The 27983-nt window shown below is 43.7% G+C and overlaps 3 protein-coding genes, 1 long non-coding RNA gene and 1 other non-coding gene across 9 annotated transcripts; 1 reads left to right on the plus strand and 4 right to left on the minus strand.

Annotated features, from left to right (window-relative positions):
• The first annotated feature begins 71 nt into the window (after positions 1 to 71).
• LOC107278197 (uncharacterized) lies at positions 72 to 24934 on the plus strand. Of its 4 annotated transcripts, XM_066306317.1 has the most exons (4): positions 72 to 547; positions 6530 to 6637; positions 8617 to 9106; positions 24237 to 24934. In XM_066306317.1, the coding sequence occupies exons 2-3, from the start codon at positions 6626 to 6628 to the stop codon at positions 9091 to 9093; spliced, it is 489 nt and encodes a 162-aa protein (XP_066162414.1). In that variant the 5' UTR covers positions 72 to 547; positions 6530 to 6625; the 3' UTR covers positions 9094 to 9106; positions 24237 to 24934. The 4 variants fall into 4 exon arrangements, 3 of the variants coding, with proteins under 3 accessions (XP_066162414.1, XP_066162413.1, XP_066162415.1); XM_066306316.1 differs by lacking the exon at positions 24237 to 24934 and having other exon boundaries at positions 8617 to 9452; XR_010738457.1 differs by lacking the exon at positions 24237 to 24934 and having other exon boundaries at positions 90 to 547; positions 8622 to 9452.
• On the minus strand, positions 1335 to 2088 carry LOC136354730 (uncharacterized). The gene is made up of 2 exons (XR_010738458.1): positions 2055 to 2088; positions 1335 to 1640 (listed from the first exon to the last, which is right to left on the minus strand). It is a non-coding gene; the product is annotated as an uncharacterized lncRNA (long non-coding RNA).
• Positions 2203 to 3195, minus strand: LOC107279800 (uncharacterized). Its single transcript, XM_026021803.2, has 3 exons — positions 3059 to 3195; positions 2834 to 2906; positions 2203 to 2747 (listed from the first exon to the last, which is right to left on the minus strand). Exons 1-3 carry the CDS (start codon positions 3101 to 3103, stop codon positions 2422 to 2424), a joined length of 444 nt encoding a protein of 147 aa, XP_025877588.2. The 5' UTR covers positions 3104 to 3195; the 3' UTR covers positions 2203 to 2421.
• Positions 3277 to 5757, minus strand: LOC112937415 (uncharacterized). The gene is made up of 3 exons (XR_010738456.1): positions 5623 to 5757; positions 4089 to 4626; positions 3277 to 4002 (listed from the first exon to the last, which is right to left on the minus strand). It is a non-coding gene; the product is annotated as an uncharacterized protein (transcript).
• Positions 22618 to 26464, minus strand: LOC4352274 (uncharacterized). 2 transcript variants are annotated; one of them, XM_015764126.3, is made up of 3 exons: positions 26067 to 26463; positions 25585 to 25655; positions 22618 to 23150 (listed from the first exon to the last, which is right to left on the minus strand). In XM_015764126.3, exons 1-3 carry the CDS (start codon positions 26377 to 26379, stop codon positions 22857 to 22859), a joined length of 678 nt encoding a protein of 225 aa, XP_015619612.1. In that variant the 5' UTR covers positions 26380 to 26463; the 3' UTR covers positions 22618 to 22856. The 2 variants fall into 2 exon arrangements, with proteins under 2 accessions (XP_015619612.1, XP_066162412.1); XM_066306315.1 differs by lacking the exon at positions 22618 to 23150 and adding an exon at positions 24926 to 25388 and having other exon boundaries at positions 26067 to 26464.
• Between the last annotated feature and the right edge of the window lie 1519 nt (positions 26465 to 27983).

The following is a 27983-nucleotide window of genomic DNA, read 5'->3' on the forward strand; positions in this document are numbered from 1 at the left end:
ATCCATTTGCTAGGGTTAGGATCGGACGGTCAGCCGCCGAGTTCGGGGAAACAAAAACCCTTCCTCCCAACCGGCCAAACCCTAGCCGCACATTTCACTTCTCCTCTCTCCCTCCTCTCTCTACACCGGAGCGGCGGCGCCATCGGCGGCGGCCGGAGGAGGTGGCGGCGCCGTCGCGGGGCCCCTCGCCGGCGCGCGTGCTCACCCTAGGCAGAGCGCGCCGCCGTCGAGCGGCCTTGTGACGGTGTGGTCGGCGCCCTCTCGTCTCCCCCCGGCTTCGGCGACGGCCGGCGACGGCGGTGGATGGGGAAACACGGCGGCGCCATCTTTTCTTTTCTCTTCTCTTCTCCCCCCACCGTCTCTAGCCCCCACCGCGAAGTGAGAGAAAGAGGGCGGCGGCCGAAGGAGATGGCGGCGCCGCCGCGGCCCCCCTCGCCGGCACGCGCGTGCACCCGCGGGTGCGCGCACGGCCGTCGAGTTGCTCCTAGGTGGTGCCTCTTTGCCCCTCCCCCCTCCGTTGCCGGCGTCAACGACGGCCGGCGACGAGGTAAGATTAGGGTTAGGGTTTTTCTTTTCGTTCCGTCGGATCGTTTGCTTTTCTTTGCTTTTCTCTTTGGATTTCTTTCCCGAACCAATCTAAACACTAGGGTTGCTCTGATACCATTGTTAGTGTTGTCTATTAGATCACCTAGGTTTAGATCTAGTCGGGTGGTTCTATTTGCGATGGATGATTGAACAACAATAGAGAATAAGGGAAAGGGTTTAGGGATGTGACCGGTTGACACGTTGGATGAAGAGGAAGTCCCGGCCATCGTCGTTGTCGTCGCTCTGCTTGACATGGGCGGCGGCGGTGATGGTGGTCGTGACAGCGACGGTGCTGCGCGGCAGTGGTGGTCGTAGGGGATCCCGGCGAGGTCGTGGCGCGGCGGTGGAGTCTTCCCGTCACTGGCTGCGCCCCCTCGATCGGTTAGGCCTCGTTCGGCACGTGGGGAGGGATTTCCCTGGGGGAAACACCACCAGTCCAGGATTGGGTGGATCCCCTCCCACCACCCAATCCACTTCCACGTTGGGTGTTAAACCCCCATGCTATTCGGATGGGGAAAACAGGGGAAAAGCAGGGAAAGCAGGGCAAACACATCTCTTTGAATAAAAACTGAGCATAGATAGCACATCTCAACTTACGAATAGAATCAAACTATAAAATCACACAAAATAATACGAAATTTCAAAAAAAAAAAAGAGCTGATAACTAATTTCTACAATGGCATGTACAGAAGAAAACCAAAATTAAGAAAATAGTTCATTAAATAAAGAAAATGAAAATACTGACAAGCTTTTAAACGATAGTTAACACTGCTATTCAATGTAGCAGTTGACATTCGCATGTGGTAAGTCAATCTGTGCCCTCCAAACAATATTACAAGCATATATAGTAGTTGCCAATGTACCCCACGCATTTAAATTCTAGTGATTAGCAAGTGACATTAACACCTAGAACACTGAGTACAACCACAAACTAGGTTCCCAGGTTCCAAAATCGATTTGTCCACAAATTTAAGAAATGAAGATGGTAACTGCATGCACTGTTGTCCTATCTTTGACACCATTTGATCTTCACCTAATAATATTAGCTCCATGACCTGAGAGGAGAAAATGATGAGCATTGTGACCCCAAGAAAAGATTAAAAAAAAGACACAGACACGGCAGCCAAAGAACAGCTGTTGCAGCATCCAGAAACAAGACTCTGATAAGTTTTTACAGGTGATCACAACAACAGAAAACTTCCAATGTAGAACAGCATCCAGAAAATGACAGCACATTAGGAGGAGAACAATGTTGGCCCACAGATAAGTTTATTTTACAAAGATATGACATAGCAGGACTATGGTAGCTTAATGCCGACAGTAAAGCATAAAAAAAAAGTATAGAGAAGTTGGACTGATGACAACAATGTCAAGCTCAACAGGACTACAGGAGAAATGAAAAAAGGCTGATCACTATCATCATGCTATTCATGTATATCAACATAAATGAAACTTTAGGCAGAACATACCTCACAAAAGCACCCAATCTCATGTAAATCAACCCTGCCAATACAAGAAAACCAGGTAAGTAGGGGATCAGAAATGTCAACCAAGTAAGACAGCATGCTAAGATGACACTAATGAAAATAAAATATCATAATCAGAAATGTTACTCACCATCTGAAGTTTCAGCCACAAAATTCTAGCGGTTGGATTAGCACTGATAAAGATTTCTCTGTTCTGAGCATCCTTAAAAACACTAAATGACCGGGCATTTTCCTCAGGGGATAGTTCATTCATTGTGCTCAAGACATCGATACATTTCTTGATTGAAAATTCATCAACTTGCTTTGTAGCCTCTTTTTCCCGTACCATTTCCTCCTCAGCTTGTTTATGTCACAGCTCTATGTATTTCTCCATTGCATCAGCCACATTCCCATTTTGCTTATGTCTTTTTGGGTTCTTCTCTCTTTTATCCTCAGGAGGTTTCCTTGATGTACTGACAGTTTGTCTTCTTTGATTTAACTGATTTGACACTTCAACTTTTGATTGTTCACTTGCTGTGATTGGATCATCATTGTTTAGGTCATCTTGATTGTTCTCCATCAGCAAATCATCAGCACCTACTTGTGTAACAATATCATCTTCTGTGTTTCTTGACTGATCTAGTGTATTTGTTGGCTGAAGGGATGTAAAGTTCAAGAGGCCCTCGGCAGTTTGACCTATTCAAGAAAAGAAATGCATGCCGATAACTAAGTGAAAAGTAGTTCGAATGGTTTATGGATAGATCTGAGAATTAGTAAATTACCATCATATAGTTCTCCTAAAGCTTCAAAGATTGGAAATGGTTTGTTGCGGAACTTCTTAGCTCGAGGGAAAGACTGTTAAGTTTTAGAGATGAAAAAGAAACTGAGTTAATTATGAGGCAAAAGGAGAATATAGAAAGTAAAGGAACATGACAGAACATAACAAGATATATATGAGGAGAGACAATTCAACAATTGCACGGAATTCAATAGTTCAAGAAACTTACATGAATAATATTATCCCAAACTGCAGGATCATCAGCAATAATCATCCCGAGTTTTTCGTCCCAAGATGCCCCACTTTGTGTTCTTGCATCTTTCAAGCACCTGTAGTCTCTCTTAAGCTCCTTTTCTTTATCTTGAATTTGTCCTTTTGAAAAACAAATGTGCGGGAACTTATCATGAAAACACACAAGTCATTTATTACATCACATTTCATTACATATCATGCTAGATTAGAATGATCATGAACATAATCATTCCACATCGCCATTGCAATATTGTCCCTAATAACATTTCCTTGATGAGTTTGATTATTCAGTGAGTTGACATCATTGCCATACTCATCACCTCCCGCTGGAACATCAACAAAATCTTCAGGTGATATATGGTGTGGATCATGTGGCTGATGATCAAGATCCAACCATCCCTCATTCCCATTGTACCTCCTAATCAGGTTGTGAAATACGGCAGCAGCTGCTGGTATCCTAACTTGGTTTTCAATAGGGTGTAGTGTGCCTACTTTTAAGATCGGGAAGCGCTTCTTCAAAACTCCAATAGCCCTTTCTATGTGATTACGCAATAATGCATGGCTTTGATTGAACAATTATTTGTAGTTTGATGGGCGCCGGTGACCACGACCAAACTCCTTAAGATGGTATCGAACGCCACGGTAAGGTGCGAGGAATGAAGGCGTGTTGGCATATCCACCATCAACAAGGTAAAACTTGCCCATCGGTATGCGAAAACCATTTAGTTGAGCAGACCTAAGCACCCGGGCATCCGTGGCAGATCCCTCCCAGCCACAAGAAATGAATGTGAAGTTTAAGTCAAAATCACATGCTAACATCACATTTTGGCTTAGTGTGCTCTTTCTATTCCTATATGGAGCTGCCATCTCAGGGTTTATAGTGATAGGAACATGAGTACCATCAATTGCTCCTAAGCAATTCTGCAAGAATAATATAAACACATAAGAAGATTTAATTTTAGAAATAAAATATTTTATTATACATGAATGCCAAGTTAGTATTGCACCTTGAAGTATGGGTAGAAGCGAGGATTTGATGTGATCTTTGAATGAGTTTGGTTTGCAAGAGGCGGCTTAATGAATCTATGGGTGAGAGTAGGGACTATATCGAAAAATGCCCTAATATGTAGGTGGATTGTCGCCCCACTATGCTTGAATTCATATTGCATATCTTGGTAGCTCGCATTATGGGATAGCATATACATGAACATAGCAAGCTTTTCCTCCACTCTAACTCCCCTAGTGTCACGGACCAAGTTCTTCCTTCTTAGAAATTCTGCAGTACTTTTGAAGACCTCCGGTTCCATACGGTACGCCACAAGGCAATTCATGACATGCCCTTCAAGTACCTCTGTCACTTTTTCTGCACCAGTCTGGGTTGATGCATGCCTAGGTGTTTTCTCTCTCCCCCACCACCACTATCCAAAAGATGCACAGCAGGGAAAAGGAAAAGAATCATATCATCATCCTCTTCCTCCCGCTTCCGACGTTTAGCCCTTGAATCCATTTTAATTCCAGGAACTGTTGACATGTGTGAGATGACTTCTAAGCACATAAAAGTGTGATATCAAGCAAACAAATGTTAACAAAAAAAAGAATCTTCTAAGCACCAAACTACAAAAAATTAACAGATAACAGAAGGTTGCAGTTAATGTCAAAGGTAGTAATGGCTATTCTGTACTTCTATAGATTAGATTACAAAGCATAAAAAAGATAAACAGCAGAGCATATCTTTGATAAACAACAGAGCTTTCTTCTATTTTACATTTGAAGGACTAATAGTGCAATTCCGTCGATTCAGAGAATGACTTAATTCCATGTGGTAATGTGAGTGTTAATTTCCATTCTGCAAGGCTAAATAAAGATTTTTCTCTAATTTCTATGTGTATATTGACCTGATTAACTATATATCCAGAGAATGAAAGAAAAATGCAGCATACTGTCAGTTACTACGTTGAAGTGTAACCTTCAACAGAAATATAATAAATGAACAGATGCATGTTCTTTCAGAAATCCATAGCAATGAACCACAAAAATATCTGTTCGGAAATAAAGGGACAAAACCTGATTACTCTCCTTTCAATATATCTTGATCAACATAAAAGGAAAGGAAGAAAATATTTTCCTTCGAATGAACATTATGTCAGACATCTAGAATTTGTTACTATCATCTCCCATAGTAAATTACCCATTTTAATTCCAGGAATTGACAAAGCAAGTTTGGGTGCTTCACAGGATCATGAAGAATTCTAATTAATACACAAACCGTATCAAGTTTGTTAGGGCAAAAATTAAGAGTATATCATGGATCAACAGAGATGCTCAAGCTTTATCCACACGAGCATCAGGAATTAATACACAGAGCCACAACTTATACAGAGCTGCACAGATTATGCCTAGAGATTTCACAAGTAAAATTAGCACAAGATTACCTAGCCCAAGATTAACTATCCGCAACATAATCGATCAGATCTAGCCCAAGATTTCACCTTCCCAACCACCAAACCAATCAATTCAGGAGAAGGATGGAATTTGGCATACCTAGACAAGCTGGTAGAAGATGACGACGAGGTCCTGGAGGTTCTTGTTGGGGACGAGGTCCTGGATGGTGGAGACCGAACGGAGAAGGCCACACCGTTGTTGAACTCCGGCAGATCTGACGAGAGGCGGCGTCGTTTCCGGCGAGAGGAGGAGGCCAAAGTGACGGCAGGCGCCGGCGCGAGTAGATGCGCGGCCCACCGCCGGCACGCGATGGGATGAGCAGCGGCGGCGCGGGCGTGGCCCACCGCGGCGCGCGTCTGGACGAGCAGCGGCGGCGCGGGCGCCGCTCCAGTCGAGAAGAGGCAGCGGTGTGGTGAGTTTCCACGGGTCAGGGTGGTGGACCAATATCCCTAGGGTTTGTGGGGTATTGGGCCGGGAAATCCACCTTCCCGGGCTAAGCCGAATGCATTTTTTGACAACTCAGGGATTCTATCCCCTCGTGGTGGGCTTCCCCGAAGGGGCCGGGGAAAAGGCTGGTATCCCGGCCTTTTACACCCGAACCGAACAAGGCCTTAGGGTTTTTGGGGTGGAGTGGCGGCGGCGACGAACCTTGTGTCATGTGCGTCCCGTCCTCCACCCCTCTTTATATGGCACAGTATGATGGGGGCCCATCAGCCATTGGGCTGGGCGCCCCCGATCAGGGCGCGAGTCAAGGCCCCCTTGAGCCGTTGGGCTCAAGGGAGGGAGATATATCTAACATGGGGGCGTCATCCCTATGTATGTATGAATTGCAATGCTGTCCATCATTATTTTATTTTATATACTCATATAGCTAGAGATTTTATAAGCAAATTTCTTATGTCTTTGATACTTGACATAATTTGTAACTTGAAACTTCCATCGTCACAAACTACTATGTGCACTGTTGTTTTTCTATGGTAAAACACTAAAACTTGAATTGTCTCAGCTCATCACCAGACAATTGGATGGAAGGAATAAACGGAAGCCAGTCTCTTGCTCTTCAGACTTACATTGGTGGAAATATTGAAGGGCTTCATCTTACATGATCTCACTGGTACGTAAACTTGAGTTCAGCAACTGCATAGACATCACCATTTGGTCTCATGAAGCTCACTAGTGAAGTCATATAGTATGGATTGGTATCTGTTTATCCAAGAACAATTCAAGTTATTATGGCTTTACCTATGTATTGTCTACAAAATTTTTGTTTAGTCTGTGATTAAAATAAACTGTACAATTTTCTCTTTTTACTTCCTGCCATGCCGTTTATTCTCTGAAAATATAGATGCCCTGTCTACTTAGAGCAAGTTTAATAAGAGAGCCGGTTGTTGTCTATAAAATTATCTACATCAAAGATAGGTGTATAACAACAGACTATTAGGTAGATTGCTATACACAAATTACAAAAATATACCATTCAATTTTTTTAATTTGGGTCCCCACCACATTAACTTGCCTTTTCTCTCACCCGTCAACCTTTTTTTCTCCCAACCAATCAGAAGGACATGCAATCCCACATATAAAGGCTTCCACAATGTGCCATAAGAATGAGCCATAGGCCTTTTAACTAACCATATATATTATGGGCACTAGCCATAAGACATTAAATACTAAAAATAGCCATAAGTTTTTTATGGCTCAACCTTAAAAAATAAAATGATGAGATAAAGCATACATGCACACTAAAGAGGATGAGGATGAGAATAGATTATGGTATGGTGGGACCTACTTTAAAGTAGAATTTGTTTACATAGATGTGTGAACCATCTTAACATATATTCTTGCCTTCAACATTGTGGCTATGGACATAGGGTATGGTGGGACCTATCTTATTTTCACCATGACCTTTAAGCATTGCTGTTGCATCGGCTGCATGTAGGTGCCACTGCCTTTTTTCTCGTGCTATCACCTGGCGGCTGCATGAGCGTCCGCTTTGCTCTCTCTCTCCTCTCTTCTCTTTCTTCCACCTAGATTTTGCTGAAGTGGACAATTCTACCCACTGCTAATTCAGCTTTTATTGTACCTGCTCTCATAGGTGACTCTGTTAGATTGCTTATGTGGCATATTACATCCCCATCAACATGTACATTTCAGTTCATTGGCTTCTTTTTTTAAAAAAAAAATTATAATCCTATGCTATTCCATAATGTTCCGCAGTAACGTCTGAGGTACCATCCAGTACGTATACATAAAAATAAGCCGGGAGTTGAAGAAATGGTCAGCTTAGCTCCTGGATTCTCTCATCTATTTATAGCTAACGAATACAGGGACTTAATTAAACAGCATTACAGGAGCTAGCAAACCAGAAAAGCTTTAAAACCTTTTTTTTTCTAAAAAAGGGGGGGGGGTGTGTGGGGAAATCTTGAAAACAGAATCAATCCCTTACGTTTCAATTTATCTCCTAGAAATCTATTGACTCAATGTAACCCTTGAACAAAACACCGTATGAGCATGCCACGTAATCCTCATATATAAGGACAAAAATAAATCCTTCTACCCTTACATATACCATATTACAGTAATAAGAACAAACAAAAATAATAATAACCCAGAAAGTCATGATAGAATGCCAGCCTGATTTTTTTTAAATATATATGGTTTTGTCTTTTCTTTCTTTTTATTTGTTATTATGATTATATATAATGATCATTATTATTGTTCTTACATGCGTGGATAACATGGCACGTTCATGTGGTATTTTTTGTCTCGCGCCGTACGTCCAACGCGTAGCGCTCTCCCATTTCCTGTGTCCCCTAGGATTATGTTGAGCCAAGTGTACCAGTAAAAACAATATTGAGTCAAAGTGGTAGATTTTAGACATAAACATATTAAAATATGTGAAACTAAACTGATCCTATATCTAAGGGACCGTAGCTATCCACCCAATCCCAAACTAGCTGTTGGGTTTAATTTCCTCGAAAATGACTGTAAAAAACCAACTTCTTTTAAGCCTACATAAAATCAGCCACTAAAACAATGGAGAATTAGGATCGAATCAATATTAGGTCTAGTAATTAACCAATGGATCATCAGAGCAGCGGCGGCGGCCATTGTTCCAACCCTCCCAGCTGCGGCTTCTGCGGCCGCGCCACCGTCGCCATCAGCTTCGCCGCCGTCCCCGCCGGCTTCTGCACCTGCAACGTCTGCCTCCGCGACCTCGCCGGCGTCCTCGGCTACCGCTGCCCGCTCTGCAACTTCACCGTCCACCGCCAAGGATGCCGCCGCCCCCACCACCACCACCCGCCGCCGGTGGCCTACACGCAGCACCAGCGGGCATCGTCCTACAACCAGGCGCCGGTGGCGGCGTCGTCGCCGCGCGCGAGCGGCAGCCGGAGGAAGCGGGTGAAGACGTTCGTCATCAGGCTCGTCGAGAAGGTCATCGGGCTGGAGAAGAACGGCCGCGGCGGCGGCGGCGGTGGGCGCAAGAAGAAAGGCAAAGGCAAAGGCGGCGGCGGCGAGGACGAAGAGGAGGAGGAGGAGGAAGAAGAGGAGGAGGGATATGACGATTAATCTGCTCGCGTAGGTAAACCTGCGGCGCCTCTGGATTAATTCTACTTAATTAATTGCTCCCGCCGTTTCATATTATAATACTTTCATTGTTCACATTCTACTGTTAATGAATCTAGACACATATAAATGTGCGCAATGCTAGAAAGTCTTATAATACGAAACGGAGGAAGTATTACTTTATCATCTCTAGATTAATTCTGCTTAATTAATTATTACTTCCTTAGTTTCTTTTCATGTACTCATTCCTTTTTTTAATATAAGATTTTTTTTATATTTTGATATACATTCGATCATATGACTTATTCAATTTTTATTTTTACAAATCAATAAAATTACAAGCCATGTTTAAAGAGGAGGAAGATGACGAATAATCTCACCCCTGCAGCCTCTCTGGATTAATTATGCTTAATTAAATATTGCTACCTCAGTTTCTTTTCATGTACTACCTCCTTTTTTAATATGCATTTTTTAATACACGATGTCATTGATATTTTGACATACATTTGATAATTTGACTTATTCAATTTTTATTTTTTACCGATCAATAAAGTTACAAGTCATGTAACATGTGATAAATCAAATTATAACAAAACAAATGATAATTACATATTTTTGAAAATAACACGTATGATCAAACGTATTTAAAAAATAGATGGCATTATATATTAAAGAACTAAGAGAGTATACTAACTAGCGTCATATATACGAATGAAAATTACGAAAATATTTATTTTTTCAATAATTTATGTTTATATACCTGTATAAGACGGACTCATAAAAATATACCCGTTCCGTTGGATAGAAACGTGGGACCATGATAGTCCCGCAGTTGTAAAACGCCGGACGTCGGTCCGCGGGATCGCGACGGTCAAAACGCGGGAGCGAGTCGGCCAGCGATTTATTTTACTGAGTCGGCACTGTTCAACACTGTTTCTGGTTCAACACTGTTTCGGGTACTGTTTGCACGGTAGCGGCCTGTTTAGGGGCCGGTTCCGCACGGTGAACCTGCGGTACCGCGCGTGTGAACGGTGCCAAATAGTTTCAAACAGTATCGAAACAGTGCTACACAGTGCTAAACCACGTTGAAAATCACAGGCTGCCTCGCTCCCGCATTTTGAACCTGCGGACCGTCGTGGCCCCACGACCATTCTGCGGGACCGATGATCCTGCGTTTTGGAGCTGCGGGATCATCGCAGTCCCGCGTTTCTATCGTGCGGGACATGTATATTTTTACGAATCCGTCCGATGTATGTATATAAATGTAAATTATTAAAAAAATAAGTATATTAACAAATTTTTTTCTTATATATACTACTATATTATTTTATTATTTTAGGATGAAGATAATGTATCCATACATCGATGATTATGCAGGAAAGTCACAACGCAAGTGCAAATTCCCATGCACTTTTATGTCATCAAATTTGCTTCAAGATTCGCCCATGTAAGGGTATGTACAATGCAAGCCACAAGCAACAGTGGTCTCAAGTTGCCACGTAGAATAGAACCACATAAAGGTCACACAACCCACAGTGGTAACCACTCCAAAACATATTTTGCATTTCAGCCCCTATCTATTTATATGTCAGCCCTTGTGTTGTATGATATTATCAAACCTATTAAGGCCCTGTTTCTTTCAGTTTGGGATTATTATAATCCAGATTATTGGGAGTAAGCTGAAAGATTCAGACAACTTATTGAAGTAGCTTATTATAATCTGGAGCCCAACTTATTATAATATGATAAGCTCATTTAGGTGAGCTTTTTCTAGATTATTGGGTAAAAAATTACCCACCATGCCACCCCACTCCCTCTTTAGACTTGCAAACCCAATAATCTAGGCTCTAATAATTTAGGAAAGAGACAACTAACCGCTTATTCTACTACAGATTATAACAATCTAGATTATAGTAATCTGACTCAATAATCTAGATTATAATAATCCCAAGCTGAAAGAAATGAGGCCTAAAATTTTATATTTTGAATCCCATAGCAACCAAAATAAGTACATATGCACCCCTAAATATCATAAGAACCCATTGTCAGCCTCTTCCAACCTATTTCTTTTTTACTCTCCCCCTTCTCTCTCCTGTCCCCCTTCTCATACGCCACCGACGTTGCTCCTCCGATCCCCTTCTCCACCTCCACTGACGCCTACTCCACCCCGCCGGCGAGATCCCTCCCCTCTCCGGCGCGAGCTCGCCAGCTTCTCCCCTCCCCTCTGCGGCGCGAGACGGCTTCTCCCTTCCCCTCTCCGCCGCGAGCTCCCCATCAGCGGCGCTCGAGCTCTGGCGGCGGTGGGGAGCAGCGGTAGCGGCGGCGGGGAGTGGCGGCGGCGGTGGATCTAGCGGTGGCATTGAGTAGCAGTGTCGGCGGATCTGGCGGCGGCGTTGAGCAGCGGTGGCGGCGGATGGCTCGACGCCGCCGTCCTCCTCCCCCCACGACGACGCGGACGAGCTCGCCGACGGCGTGGCGAGCTTGTCGGTGGCGGGCTCGCCGGATCTGGCGGCGGGGGCCACAACGGCGGTGGTTCCTCTCCTCCTCCCTTCTTCGCGACCGTCGGCGCCGGGGAGCAGTGGTGGCGGCGGATCTGGGGACCGGTCGAGGCGACGCACGGGTCTCCGGCTCTGCCAACGCGTGGCCTCGGACCGTGGCTTCGCCCTTCCCAAGCCCTGGCGCGGCGCTTTGGGCGGTTCTTCTGCAAGCGCGGGATCAGCCTGCAGTGCTACGGTCCCCACTGCCATGGGTGCGCGCGTCCGACGTGGAGGTTTGAGACCACAAGCTAGGGTCACGCGTTGTACATGGCATAATATACTCTCACCATCCCATAATATAAGGTGTGCACGTATTTCAAGATTTAATCTTTAAAATATTTGACCAACATTTAACGTAATATGAAATAAATTTTATTTGATAAAAATTATATCGTTAGATTGACATTTAAATTTACTTTCATATGATTATAATTTTGTTGTTACAAACCTTATAGCATATGAGAAATTATAAATTAAAGATTAGTTTTGGAGACCGTGTAATTTTTACCATACCTTATATTATGGGATTGAGGGAGTAGATTTTAATAAGACATAATAATGTTAGTAGTGTTCTTCTTTAGTATAACATGAATCTCAACAAAACATCAAATGGCTTAGGACGTAAGGTGCATATACATATTTGAGTCGTAAAAATCATCTTCCGATTATGATTACACGTATCTTGTATGTGTGTGTCTGTTTTTATGTGCTGTGCATGTACATGTTCATATGAGTTTATGAAGTTCAAATTAGATGTTTGATGAGATTCTATATAATTAATGGAGTAATTTATACAAGCTAGAGCGCGTGACTGAAACAAAAAAAAAACCCGTTGTTTTAAGTTCAGAGCAGTGTTTTAATAAATTCCACAATCAGCGATGGTAGAGCGAGCGACGCGGCTAATGTTGTTTCCAGATGATAAATCGATTTTTTTTTTCATACGTCGACGACAATTCGCAATGACGATGGCAGCGTCGGAGACCGAGCGGCCAATGTTGTTTCTAGATAGTCTATCGTTGGTGGGTGATTGGGAGAGAAACAGTGCGTTTTTTGAAAAAAAAATTATATAGGAAAGTTGTTTTAAAAAATTATATCAATCCATTTTTAAAATTTGAAATAGTTAACACTCAATTAATAATGCGCTAATTGGCTTATCTCGTTTTGTATATCATCTTCTTAATCTTTTTTTTCTCCCCTCTCAAACACTCCCTTTTTTTGAAACCTAAGGCGGAACTTTGTTCCACTTTTATATTTAGAAGAAGAGAATTGACCCAGTTTATAAGGAAAACTGGGCCCGAAAACCATACAACTGCACGGTTAATTACGGGAAACCGGCTAAAACCCACCACACAGAAGAAAGCAAGAGATCTAGCTACACAACTATCAACAACGGCGGAGTCCAAATGTAGAACATCATTGCCAAGCTAAAACACAAAAGCGGCCCAAACAGCTCCAACATCACAGAAGAGGTGTTATCGTTGCCGAGCTAGCCGCCAAAGCGACCCAGCAGCGCCGACTTCACAACCGCAGCGACACTGAATCCGCGAAAGTCGCCAGAGCGAAAAGCAGCTCCGACATCCAACAATGGACATCAGCCAAACCACCAAAGAGACACTTCCTTCACACGGCCAGCACCAACTCCTTGGAAGAGACTGCAACTTGTCATCGTTGCCAAGCATCGCCGCACCCCATCAGCGAGCAGCTTCGACTTCATCAGCAGAAGCAACCGAAGAGCATGTCGCCCACCACAAGAACGAAGCGGACCCAAGGAGGCGAAGGCCTCGCCAAACGTCAAGGTATGAAAGCTTTAGAACCGAAAAAGACCATCCATGGTCGTTGATGCATAGGAACTTCTCCGAAGCGACACCCCCAAGGAGGACACGACGCGTAACGTCGCCGCCGCTCGTCCGAAATCGGAACAAGGTTTTCACCCGGAGATTTGTGGGGAATATGAAAGAACGCCATGACGACGCCTCCAAGAAGGTTAATGGCGCCCAAGAGCGTCGTCGTCGTCGAACCGGCCAAAGGCACGGCAAGGCTTTCGCCAGCGTCTTCACATCACTCACACAAGCACCCCACGTCGACGACCATGGAATAGTCCGTGACGTCTCACGAGCAATCATACCTCGACGTGACCAAACACGTCAGCGCATCCACATCCACATATCGCGAGCAGGAGGCTCACCACCAGCGAGCAACCCTGCCGAAGCCCGTCTCGACTCTGCGCAGCCGCCGAGCTCGCCGGAGCCCTCCCGAGCCGTGCAACGCCGCCACACGCAACCGCCGCCCACGCCACGCCCGCTCCCGGTCTCCTTCCCTACCGCCCAACTCCTTCCCCGCCTTCATATGCTGCCGCTGGCGTCGACGCGCCGTCTGCTGCACGGTGCCACCGTCGCCAGCCATCACCACCACGGCCGTCAGCCGCCGTGGTCCACCGGTCGTCTCCACGCCACCGTCACCAGCCGCCACCATCACCGGCCGCCGCCAGCAGCCGCCGCCCATCCAGATCCGGCTGGGGTGGCGCGGGTCCGGGGGACGGAGCGCGCCACTCAGCGCTAGGCTGGAGCGAGACGACCATGACGGTGCGGCGGAGGTCCCTGCCGTGGCGGCCTGGACGCGCCGCGGTCCGCCGTCGACGTCGCCAGTCGCCGCGGTCCGCCGCCAACGTCGCTCAGTTGCCGTGGTCCGCCGCCTTCAGTCGCCACCGTCACCGTCAGTCCCCGCCGCCGACCACCCCCCCTTCAGATCCGGCCGGAAACGGCGTGGATCTGGCCGCCACCACTGCCGCCCCGGACTGCTCCCCCAGCCGCCGAGCGTGGGGAGGGCGAGGCGAGACCCCGCCGCCGCCGTCCTTGCGGCTGCGCGGCTTTCCGGCAGCCGCTCGGGCGGCGGCGAGGTGGAGGAGGGGGCGGGGGGAGGAGGAAAGCGGCGGCGCGCGCGTCGCCTCCCGAGCCGCCCGGGGGAGGGCGACGCGAGGGCCCTTGCCAATACTTGTCTCAAACACTCCCTTAGCAGTGAAGATGGTAGCGGCTGTCTCTGCTGCTAACAGTAAAATAGGATTGCGAGAAAATTTTAAGATGCTGGGCATCCAAGAATTGTGCTCGATCAACCTTCATTTGGGGAGAAGGGAAGGTGCTAAGCGGCTGGTGGGCCTAGGCCGGAAGGGAAGGTGGCCAGACGTAGAATTTTTTTTATTTATAATTTTTTTTATTAAAAGTTTTACAAAAATAATTTTCCATTTTGAAAATTGACGGAATTAGTCGCCTACCGCCCTCTGGGAGGGCGATTTTTCCCAGAGGGCGGCGAAAATGACGTGGCAGCCGGCCGTTCGCTCTCGGGCGACGGCCGTCAACGAAATTTGCAGGCGGCCCCCTTGCCGCCCTCCGCTAGGGCGATTTTATACTGTGCGGGGGGCCGCCTGCAAATGGGCGGCGAGGGGGGGCATGGAATTTTGCAGGCGGCCCCCTTGCCGCCCTCCGCTAGGGCGATTTTCTACTGTGGGGGGGCCGCCTGCAAATGGGCGGCGAGGGGGCATGGAATTTTGCAGGCGGCCCCCTTGCCGCCCTGGGGGAGGGCGATTTTGTACTGTGCTCTTTATTTTTTGTATAAATATCAATAGTTATCAAATCTGGAGACTAGTAAAATACAATTTTATTATTTTTTAGGGCATATTTGGATTGTTACCGTACAAATATTTTGTTAGTGCCAAAATATAAGCAAGTTTTGGCACTACCAAATATTTGGTAAGGTAAAATTGCATTTGATCATATTTGGTTTGCTGCCAAAATGTAAAATTGTAGTGAAGAATGTTCTACATAATCTCAAATCTAGATTACGTATTACCAATGAATAGGATTCCATTTTCGTGTGTGGTGTGCTAGTGGGAAAGAAGATATGAAGAGGTTGCCTTCAGATTGTCAATTATATAGCGTCGTTTTCACTGCAATATATGTGAACTCAATGAGATACATTATTCATTAGATGTGACAAGACGATCACGCGTGGGCGTGATTCACTTTATGTCAACAGGCAGCGCCGAAAGTTGATAGTGATAACTCGAGCTGCCGCTTTTCATGTGTGCTGTTGTGGACTGTGCGCGCTACTGGATCTGACACTACCGTGAAGCGCCGAAAGTGTGTTGTCGTGAGCATAAGTTGTTCTAGCACCATATAAATGAAAAGAACTATGTAGACGAGACAAACACAAGTAGTACTGCAGTAGTAATAGCAAAAGTAGTACTGCTTTACAAGTTTGTAAGCCAAAAGAAACGGTCACATAAGGACTGAAGAGGTAGAACACTACTGACGAGGCCTCTTACCCCTATCCCTCCTACCCTGCGCCCTAATGTGCCCCTGGGAGTACGTGAGTCGGTCCGGGGGTACGGCACGGCCAACCCGTCCTGCCTGTACAGGTGTGATCTCTGGCTGCTCCTGAGTGTGCGCCTCTGGAGCTCCTCCAAGCTGAGAGGAGCCTAGGACGTCGTGGTGGTGTGCACCGTGCAAGTCGTCGTCGTAGAACTGGCTAGTAGGACCAGTCCTACCGGCGTGAGACGAAGAGGCCCCAGTACCGAAGATCCCGGCTGCAAATCCTGCTGGACAAGGACCATCAGTTTCGTACAAGTATTTAACAGTAGTAATAAAAAGTAAAGTACCGTGTGGGCGAGGGATCGACGCTCCGTGAGAGGAAGAGCTGGCGAACGCGCCCGAAGAGGTGGCGAACGCCCCTGCGGAGCTCGTGGAAGCGCCGGTCGTTCCTGTCAATCCCACGGTTCAACAGCGCCGGTGTGTCGTACGCCATACCTGCATCAAATAGATTGATCAGAAACATATAAATAATTAGTTCAACATAAGTAATAAATGTTAATAAGCGAATTACTAACACATATTAAACAAGAGTACAAATAAACAAAAGTGTCACCATACGGAATATTTCTGATTACAACAATAACTGCAGTTACACGATATGAGTACTTAGTCCGAACACTCATCACGATAACATTATGATACAACACCGAATAGTTCGCAATACTACTAGTACAACAATAGTCGGAGGTACTCATTACAACAACATTCAATTGAAATTACACGATAGAAGTATTTAGTCCGAACACTCATCACATCACAACAGCATTTTATTTCCTAAATCGATAGCATTGTTACACCATGGAATCGCCTGCTGCGAGACGACGCCTTGGCCTTGCGCGCCTGCTTGTTGTTCCTTCACCAGGTGGTCGCCTACCATCACTTGCCTGTCCAGATGGACTAGCATCTGCGCCGCTTGGAACTTCTGCATTCTTCGGACATTTCTTGTAAGTATGGCCGCGCAGATCACACTTGCTGCAGCGTAAAGTCCTCCCACCTGCTTCTGACTCATCCATATCATTTCTGATGCGTCTAGTTTGGCGTCGACCCTTTTTCACCCTTAACTTAGATGGATCTGGAATATAAAAAACTTGGGCACTCAGCGTTGTGTAAGATCCTGAGATCCCGAACCCATATATCTCCTCACTCCATGTATGAAAGATTGCTTCTTTCCTGAAATAATTTGAGACGTACACATTGGGAGATATGCCACAATCACCGGCAGCAGCAAGGACGTGTGAGCAAAGAAGGTGATGAAGCTTCGGCTTCATACAACTGCAGGTACATCTACCATCCGCCTTCAAGACACATTCCTGCACGGCTTGCTTGCGATAGATACCACGCCTGCTCCTATCAACACACATTATTTCATACCGATGCACTTGTGTGCCTTGAGCAACAACTCTATGTCTCCGTGCCTTTTTGATTTTATCTTCCATGTACTTTGTCACTACGTTGCCAAACACTATGTTGTTATCGGCCATGGACGGACCAATTTTCTTGTATCGATCCCTAAAGTACGCTTGCGTGCCGTGAAGGATGAATTCAACAATAGCAATCAATGGAAGTACCCGAACTCCTCGCATTACCCAGTTGTACACCTCTGCCAAATTGGTTGTCATTATGCCATACCGAGATCCATCGGTGTCGAACAATAGAGACCACTTCTCCTTAGGCTCATTCTCAATCCACTGAGTGAAATTTCTGATGGACGACCCTGACCTCCTTCTCATTGTTGGTGGGTCATCATGTAATGCACCAAGAGGTATGGGAGGCTCGTCACCTTCAACTTGTGGTCTGCGAGATTGCTCATCTGTTTGCTTCGTTGTCAACTCATCCAACTTGTCCCACAACTCATTAAATTTCTTCTCTTGGTTCTGTGCACAGAGCCTCTTAAAGAGCTCCATAAGATGCTTGTTCTTGAATTGCTTGTAGAAATTTGCACCCATGTGACGCATGCACCACCGACTCCGAACATCAGGCCACTTAGCTGGAAGTCCCTTCTCATCCCAACCGTTCTGCAAGTAGTCAATAGCCCGCAACATACCCGCATGACGATCATGTATAAGGCAAACGTTGGGCCTCATACGCACCACTGCAATGTGCACTCTCTCTAGGAACCAGTACCAGCTTTCAGTGTTCTCACTCTCTACAAATGCAAAAGCCATAGGTAGAACCTGGTTGTTCCCATCACACCCAATTGCTGTCAATATCTGACCTCGGTATTTACCTGTCATAAAAGTTCCATCTATGCATAGAACAGGTCGACAATGCACAAAAGCATTGATGCAAGCACCCAATGAGAAAAAGGCTCTTTGCAGCACACTCTTTGTTCGATCATCAACCGATGTAAATGTATGTAGGTCATAGTACGTATTATTATTCCTCTGGGCAATGGTGGCTAACAAACGAGGCAAATTATCATAAGAAGCTTCAAATGTGCCGTACCTCATCTCAATAATTTTTTCTTTGGCTCTCCAGGCCTTTGCATAGCTTATGGTGTACTTGAATTTGTTCTCGATGTGCCTAATAATTGATTTTGGTTCAAAGCCAATGTTACCAACAACACTGCTGTACATCTCACTTGCCACAAAAGCTGAAGTGATGTTTCGGTGATACTTCTCCACCCCTTGTAAGTAGCACTTGTGCTCGGTCACAATGCTAACTTTCCAATAATCATTCCATTTACCCTTATATGCATGGACACGCCACGGACAATCTTCCTTCATGCACCTCACTTCATACACATAATTTGTTGACTTGACCACCCTAAACTCTCTCTGCAAGGAAACTGCCCAATGCTTCACCGCCTCCTTCATCTCATCCTTATGAGCATACCTTGCACCCTCAATTACCTCGTTCTCCTTATACTCCCAGGGTACATGATCACCCTCTGATATAACAAGTCCAGAGAAGTCCTCATTTGCCCAATCAGTGGCCATTACATCACCTTCCTCATCGGATGATGCGTCGTCGTCCGCTTCCTCATTATCCGAATCTTCCCTCTCCATTTCATCAACAATTATACTGACTCTCTCCCCCTCATCCGCCATGCCCATGGCCTGCTCCTCCTTTGGTTGATTTTCCTCATTTTGCATCGATGGTCCAACAACATCCCCTGCATTGATAGGACCCTCTACATCTTCGGTTTGCATTGAAACATATATATCTTTCTCTTGTACCGACACAAATATAACGAGGGGCCATGACCGTTCAAAAGCCATTTGCACATACCGTCTCCAAGCAGCAGTGCTGTCCATCGGCATTAGTTCCCAAAAATAACCTTCTGTTGCACGACTCACTACAACTGATACTGACATTGTGTAGACTTCTTGGTCTATTCTAAATCCTCTCAACAACCAACTATAAATTGACTGAAATGTTCTCTCCGCAGGGCTATCGATGCCCTTAGATGTCATTACAAAATCTGACAGATCAACACCATCTGGACCAAATCTAATATTTCCTTCACCGTGAACTATCTGAAATGTGACCTTACTTGACATTGTGCCTGATGAAAACAATAACTGCGTTAACCTCGCATTTCTGTACTACGCCCTAAGTTACATTCTCTACAATATTGTTCTCTAAATTTCTAAAAGTACGTTACATTCTCCAGATCAAACTAAACTACATCTTACAATTAACACTACTGTCTATGTCTCAATTCATACTATTATATTCTATGCTCTGGATCTACACATATGTGCTGTGTGCTACAGATGTGCTAAAATATATGGAACTAAAACTAAAACGCAACATATATACTCAAACATAACATATTAGTACAAATGCAAAAGATGTATGGGAGCATACCTGTGATGAAGTGAGCGAACCAGCAGGGCTTCGCCGCTTCCCTTCTGCTGCCCTCCCCTCTCTCTTTCGTTTTTTTTTGGATTTTTAGTGAATATAATGAAATTTCACAGAGGAGGGGCTGGGCTTTATAGGGGGGGGGGGAAAAATCGCCCTCCCCCAGGGCGGCAAGGGGGCCGCTTGCAAAATTCCATGTCCCCTCGCCGCCCATTTGCAGGCGGCCCCCCGCACAGTACAAAATCGCCCTAGCGAAGGGCGGCAAGGGGGCCGCCTGCAAAATTCCATGCCCCCCCTCGCCGCCCATTTGCAGGCGGCCCCCCGCACAGTACAAAATCGCCCTCGCGGAGGGCGGCAAGGGGGCCGCCTGCAAATTTCGTTGACGGCCGTCGCCCGAGAGCGAACGGCCGTCTGCCACGTCATTTTCGCCGCCCTCTGAGAGGGCGATTTTTAAAAATCGCCCTCCCAGAGGGCGGTAGGCGACTACTTCCGTCAATTTTCAAAATGGAAAATTATTTTTGTAAAACTTTTAATAAAAAAAATTATAAATAAAAAAAATTCGCCAGACGTACGGGCCGTAGAAAAATAAAGGGATAAGTCTATTTTGCGTCCCTCAACTCTTGCCCCTGATTAGGTATAATGCCTCCTCCATCTTCGAAAACCAGATCAAATCAAAGTCCCTCGGCTGTTTGGATAGCTTAGCTGAGCGTGCTCTGCTCTGTCGATCGGCTGCCACGAGGGAAACTGTGAGGAGAGCTCTCCTCTCCTACAGGCGTCATCAACGACGGCGACACGGTCAGGTCCTCTCGATCGGGGACGAATTAATATAGAAGACCTCTTTTCCCAGTGAGATCTCTCTACTCCATTCTCTAGATATATACTCCTACTTCAACATGGATATATAGCAGCAAAGACGTACCGTACCGTATGCCGGCTACATCGATCAATGTGAGCAGCAACGACGTACCGTTATGTTATCTAGCTCACAGGATCACAGTGGAATTTGCAAATACTCAACGCGAAAACACAGTGGGAGCAGAGGATCTGGTGCTGCGGGCGTTAACTCGCTGCAGCTTTTCTGAATTTGCGACTGAGAAATATATAAGAACAGACGCGGCCGCGCTTCTCGCCATGAACCTCAACGAGCGCGCCATGATCGGTTTGCAACGTGTGCCATCCAACACGTCCCTCTCGCTACACACGACTCCACGGCGCGCACGAACACGCAACCACGCAGGGAAGTGCCGGCTCAGATCCTAAAAAACCAGCTAATAAGCTAACTGAAAAAACAGAACAGCTGAAGAACGAAAATAGCTAGACACGCTACAGGATACAGAGTAACTGAATTTGCTGAACAAAGCTTCAGGATTATCTAACGATGCCAACACCGTACGTCGGCGGAAAGCAACAAGCGCCGTCGCCAACGTGGAGGAACAGACCGGCTGGCTACATATCGATCGATGCGGCGGCGGCGGCGAGACAGAACGGGAGGAGTCACCGGCCGCAGGGCGCACAGGGAGGAGCTCTCCGGCCGCTACCGCCGCTTGGCGAGAGAATGGGGAAGAGAGATGTGAGAAAGGGGTGAGGAAAAAGAAAGGCCTGACATGCGTATTTTTCTATTTTTTTTTCACTGACACGTGGTTCCATGAGCTTTACGTAGGAGGACAAAACCGTGATTAAAACAGACGAGGGACTTGATTTGCTCCGGTTTTTGAAGATGAAGATGTTATACCTGGTATAGCTGTTAAGGGAGGCGATTCAATCAAGAGCAAGAGTTGAGGGAAGCAAAATAGATTTATTGAAAAATAAATGACGAAGAAATGGGCCGGGAGAATGGCCCAAAGGAGAAATAACTGAATTTTGCAAGGATTCTGATCATAATAAGTGAGAAAATAGTTACCTTTGATTGAGTTTTTTTTCATTTTTTTTAAAAAGGAAAGAAAGACAGGGTGGATGGAGACTGGACAGCAGCCTGTTCAGTCAAGCAGACAAAATATAAGGCAAAAGGCTTCTCGGTTTAGTGTTAACCAGCGACGAACGAATTGTGAGAAGAAGTACTGCTACAAGTTCTGACGTGCATGCTTGTTTTTCCTCTTAGACATGCATGTCTTTTTCTTCCTTCTTATAAAGTTTTCTCTCAAATTATTTATCCGATCTACAATCCGATTGCACCATTGTGTTCGTTACAATTAAATCTTCACAATAAGATCTTACATGCATGATTATATTACGATGAAAAAATATTTATATTTGTAAATTACTTTTATTATATACGTAAGTTACTTTTATCATATATATAAGTTACTTTTAGATTTGACTAAGTTACTTCTTAAACATATAAAAGTAAATTCAATAAAGTCTAAAAGGTATTTACATGTATTATAAAAGTATCTTAAAACAAAACGGAAGTAACTTTGTCATAACATTAGAAGTAAATTCATTAAAGTTACTTTCTTTTTGTTATAAGTTACTTCTATAATATATGTAAATTACTTTTAAGCTTTATTGAATTTACTTTTATATGTCGAAGAAGTAATTTAGTGAAATCTAAAAGTAATTTAGATTTATTATAAAAGTAATTTATAATTTTTCATCAAAATATAATCATGTGAGATCTTGTTATAAAGATTTAATTGTTACGAACACAGTGATGTAATCGGATCGTAGATCGGATGAGTAGTTTAAAAGAAAATTTTATTTGAAGTATAGGTGGATAAAGTCTCTTATAGGTGGAGTGGTAGCTGTGTAGTCACGTCCAAAATATAAATGTTTCTCAATCAATTAACGTGTTTGCACAATCCGAGAGCACAAAATTCCAATGGTCACCAAGCTATATATATTCTCAATCTTTTTGTGTGAATTGTAAGAGAGTTGAAATTGAGCGAAAGAGAAACGACCAATCCAACGCCAAACACCATCACTCATCTTGTGCATTATTTCTCATATCATGAATGCCTATTCCACTATAATTAACTTAACCTCTCCGGTAACAGACACCTACAACACGCCATAGTTAGGTCACACACATGCAATACTGTAAGCTCTTGGGACACCTCGATCAAGCCAGGAGCCAGAAATCTCTCTGGCGCCTCGTGGTGATGAGATACCCTCCCCCTCGCCGGCTCTTCCGCCGGACGGCGAGCGCCATGCACGCCGCGTTCTGCACGCAGTACTCGGCGGTGCCCCTTCCGCCGCCGCCTTTACCGCCGGTCATCCACATCACCAGCAGCCGCCATGTGATCGACCTCTTCTTCTGGCCCATGACGAGGAGCGACACGCCTTGCTTCCTCGCCGCCTCCACAATCGCCGGCCCCCTCTCCTTCCCTTCCACCAAGGAAAGCTCGACGCGTACCTATATATAGATCGAATCAAGACGCGAGTAAGGACATGTTATTTTTTTTTATTAATGCAAGAGTTTTCTCAATTCAATATTTCCACAAAATTCTAGCTTGTGAAATATTATAAAAACTGTAAGTTCCAATTAGGGGCGGAGACAAGTCCAGGTAACTTGGGCAACTTGTTAAGCCCTAGGCTTGCCTCCACAATCATGCTTCATTTCTCCTAAACTACCATGCATTTTTTGTTAAAAAAAATCAATATCTCATTACTTGTGCCATGTGACATATACTCATGTACCCGTTTTGTTTTAAAAATATAACTGTCAATTCAGGGGCGTAGCTACAGGGGGTGCCGAAGGGGGCCAACACCCCCCTATCCGACACCCATCCCTGTTGTACTAACTAGCGCATTAGCATGTTAATTAGTCCATTATTAATAAACATGGTATAGAAAATTAATTAATAAGGAAGAGATGGAGAGACGACGCAAATCAACTCCTCGTCATCATTGCTTCGGCTTCACACGTCTCTCTGTCCTCCCATTGCGTCTCGTTATCGAGCATGATGTTTCAAGTCTCAAATTGTCAAACATCCAATGATACAACTAAAAAGCTAAATTCAAGCTTTTTTATCGTCGGTATTGCTTACCCTGACTTATGACTTGTTCGCCCTGCCTACACCCCCTAGCCATAAATCCTGGCTTTGCCCCTGACTGTCATTTGATATATATATATATATATATATATATATATATACCACTGATCTTCAAACACTGAGCACCGGTCTTTCGTGAAAAAAAAAGGAGCTACAAATACTTTAAAAAAATGTCATATTATTGAAGTGTACTAGTACTGCATCTCAAATATAAGTGTAAAACCTTTTAATTTGTCCATAGTAAGTAGTCAAGATTGAAACAATCAAAACTGCAATTGTTTGAATATGGAGAGGTAATTTTCTGATGTTATAATTCTTTTAGTAAATCTATAACTCATAAAACCCGGTTGCTGCACCTAGCTTAGCTTCAGATCAGAAGTTTCTAGATCATGGAATTCTGGATGCCATTGATTAACTTCTTAATTAATTCTCGTATGCTATGGCAGGTGCAAAAGGCATGAATGTCAAACTAGGATTGAAAAGGTGCAGTATGAGAAACATAATCAAGGGCCATGAATCCATGATCCTGTCTGGGATGCAACTGCATATGCACCCCTTGAGATGATGCTCAGCACATGCATCTCTGTGGAGGCTGTTCACCAATCATTTTCATGATTTGACAGTGAATGGGACCCTCTATATTATTAACACTGTTTGACATAGAATGCATTGTCTCAGGGAAAGCATTCATTCAATTAATTTACCAATGAACTGGTTTATATGTAGTACTAGCTGTCTATATTTCCAGATCACAAAAGGGTAAGATCTGCCACAGGGTATTTACTGATCATCTGGGTTGTCGGCAAAGAGGATTTACTGATTAGTTAGCAGGTTGATCTGAAATACATGATGTCACTTCAAATGCCAGAAGGTAATTAAAGGGACAGGCTTGCAGATATTAATTGATGGATTGCAAGAATCATCTCCAGCTTTCTGATAAATTTCTCTCATTTGTTACTACCAACATATGGGTTTTACAGGGTTAGGGTGCTTTGTGTTTATATATATTTTCGGTTTGGTTTAGAGACTGTAAAAAATGGGAGTATAAGTTCCAATGCAGATTGATCTGTTGCTTGAAAGAAAATATGTACCACCAAACAGAAGGTGCTATTTATCAATAGAAGCATCTGTTTCATAGCTATCACTGAACAATAATAAGTAACTGTGTAGAAGTTCTAGCTTGCAGGATCAATCTTAATCATGATGTTGCAAGTCAGAGTATTCCATAATGCTTTGTGGATTATATCAATGTTGTATTGGAATTTACATATATGGTTCGATCGTAAGTAGATTGAATGGATATTCTGGATATTGCAAATTTTTGTTCATATAAAACCAGAATATAATGAGATCAAAATGGGCAAGCTCTGTGTATTATATATGATATGCTAAAGCCATAGCTCCATCATTTTTTAAGATAATGGGAACCATAGCTCCATCATGATAACCCCTTTATGAGGATAGTCATAATATATGGCCCCCATGCTCCATTAGGATATATGAAATAACAGAACCAACTTTTTCAGTGAAAACCTTATGAAAACTGGCATGCCTTCTAGAGTTCCTTAAAGTGCTCTGTTTGAAGCAGGGAAAATTCACTGTTTACAGGAACCAAAAAAATATTATGACAGCTCAAATTGCATTTGGGAGAAGAAAGAGGGATCTAAACGACGTAATACAAAACAGTAAAAATCACCCTCATTTTATTGTTAATTGATAAAAAAACAATTTCTAATTAAGTTCCTTTTGCAGCTACAAGAGTAGAAAAACCACAATTTTTTAGTAGTTGTATACCTCTGGTCTTTTAGCCTGGCAAATACTCCTCATTGTCTCCAGATGTTGGCACCCTCTGCTTGGATCATCCCCTAATCAATTAATCAATTAATCAATCAGCAAAGTTCATCACCAACCATGCAAGATATATAGAACTATCAATATCATTTAATTACTTTGCATACGTGCACCTTAAGCTTCTCAACACATATTAAAAAACAAGAATATATCTAATTAGAAATGTGCTACTGTCTCCGTTCCATATTATAAGTTAATTAATTTTTTAAGTTTAACCAAATTTATAGAAAAATATTAGTAACATTTCTAAAAAAACATATTATGATAATATATTTAGATATATTTAATACTCCCATTTAATAAAATAGATACTACTAATTTTTTCAATAAATTTTATTAAACATAAAAATGATTAGAAAAAGTTAAACGATTTACAGTATGAAACGAAGGAAGATCATTAATTAAGCCATAGCTACAATGCTCACCGTTCTTGCCGCCGCCGTCGCCGCCGCTCTTGACGACGTCGAGGAGGACGACGGTGTCGCAGGGGCGGACGGAGTGCGAGAGCGCCCACTGCAGCGCCGTCCGCGCCTCGTCGCTGCCGCCGTCGGCCACCACCATCACCTTCCTCCCCACCTCGCTCTTCTCCTCCTCCTCCTTGCCGTCGACGTCGTCGTTGCGGCCACCATCATTGGCAGCGCCGGTGGAGGAGGCGCGTATCGACGGCGGCGCGCCGCGGCGGCTGTCTGACCTGATCTGGTGGAGGCAGAAGGATGGCAGCGACGATCTTGCTGCCATCGTCGTTCGTGTGGGTTTCTTGGAGAAGTGGAGTGAGTGAAGTGTGGTTAATGGCTAAGCTGGCATGTGGCTCCACTGAAGCTAGCAAAGAAAAGGATGTGGACTTTCATCCCTCGAGGGGATATCCCCTCGTTGTTTGCATGTCATCTAAATAGTTATTAAAAAATTTAAAAAAAATTGACAACATAGATTAATACGAAATATATCACTCCACAAACATACAAGACCAAATTCAACTTCTATAAATTGCAGCAAAAATAACAAATTAAACTGAAAATAGTTATCGCATATTCGTAACTATATTTGTTATTTTTGTTACAACTTGGAGAAATTGAATTTAAACTTGCATGTTTGTAGAGTGATATGTTTCATATTAATCTATGTTGCCAATTTTTTTTATATTTTTTTATGATTATTTAGGTGACATGTACGAAACGAGGGGATTTCCTCGAGGGATGATTTCACTTTCCCCAAAGAAAAGGGAAGGAGATCAGTGTCCCATGCTGACCAGTGACCATCTTCGCGGCCAGGCACGCGCCCCTTTTCTTTTTCTTTTTTTTTTAAGGTAGAAAGTAAAAATAATGTCTCTACTTTTTTTGAAAAAAAATATTATTAGGGACTTTTGTGTACTTGATCTTTTATCACTAATGTATTCATGTTGATATTTCTGGTTTGTTTAGGAACTTTTTGATGTTCTTATTCTATGTTCAGAATTTCTGTCTTTTTTTTTGTTTAGTATTTTTTTCAACACCTTTCTTGTGCAGGGCACCATACGGTCCATACGGAAGTTTGGAACGGTACAATAACTTACTTACGGAAGCTTTCTTTTCACTTCATCGGACAATTAAAAGGGATTATTTGTTTCATGCTTTGAAGAATATATTTTTTGCAAAAAAGAATTACTTTTATTGTATTGTTTGTATCAATTTTTAATCTTTTATTGTTAAGTTTACTTCTGAAATATTTAATTTATCCCTATAACTAAGTAGATGATCCATGATTATAATCTGCCAAATAATATAAATCAAACAAAGGCATTAGAGCATCCTCAATGTTTAAAATCAATGTAGTCATAAGACGGGACGTCCTTGTGTTTGTCCATACTACATAATACAATGTAATACCTTCGTCCCATAAAAAACCAACCTAGTACCCGGGATGACAGATGAAATGTCATCATGTACTGTTTTTTTTATGAGACGGAGGAAGTATATGGTCTCTTTTTGATCTTAAGGTGGGACTCACTAAGGAAAAAAACACATATTTACTCAAGATTAAAAGTGTACATGCATGTTGCAAAGCTATGATATATTTTTTAAAATTCTTATGGTCTACCCTTAAGCTTAAGGTTACCCATAACACTATTCTCTTCATAAATCATCTCCCTATGTATAAAGGTAAAAAAATACTACTTTATTTCTTAAGGTGGGTTTTCATGCATATTGTGGTTGCCCTTAGCCCTTTTTGCATAACTAGAAAATAGACGTGACAGTTGGTACATCTACTGCTTTAAACATGTACGCTCTTTAAAAGATATTTATTTTATAAGATATATTTTTTAAAAAGTAACATAATTTTTGTAACATTTCTAAAAGAGATACATT

The sequence above is a fragment of the Oryza sativa genome, chromosome 12 (assembly GCF_034140825.1).
Source record: "Oryza sativa Japonica Group chromosome 12, ASM3414082v1".
Classification (NCBI taxonomy): Eukaryota; Viridiplantae; Streptophyta; class Magnoliopsida; order Poales; family Poaceae; genus Oryza; species Oryza sativa.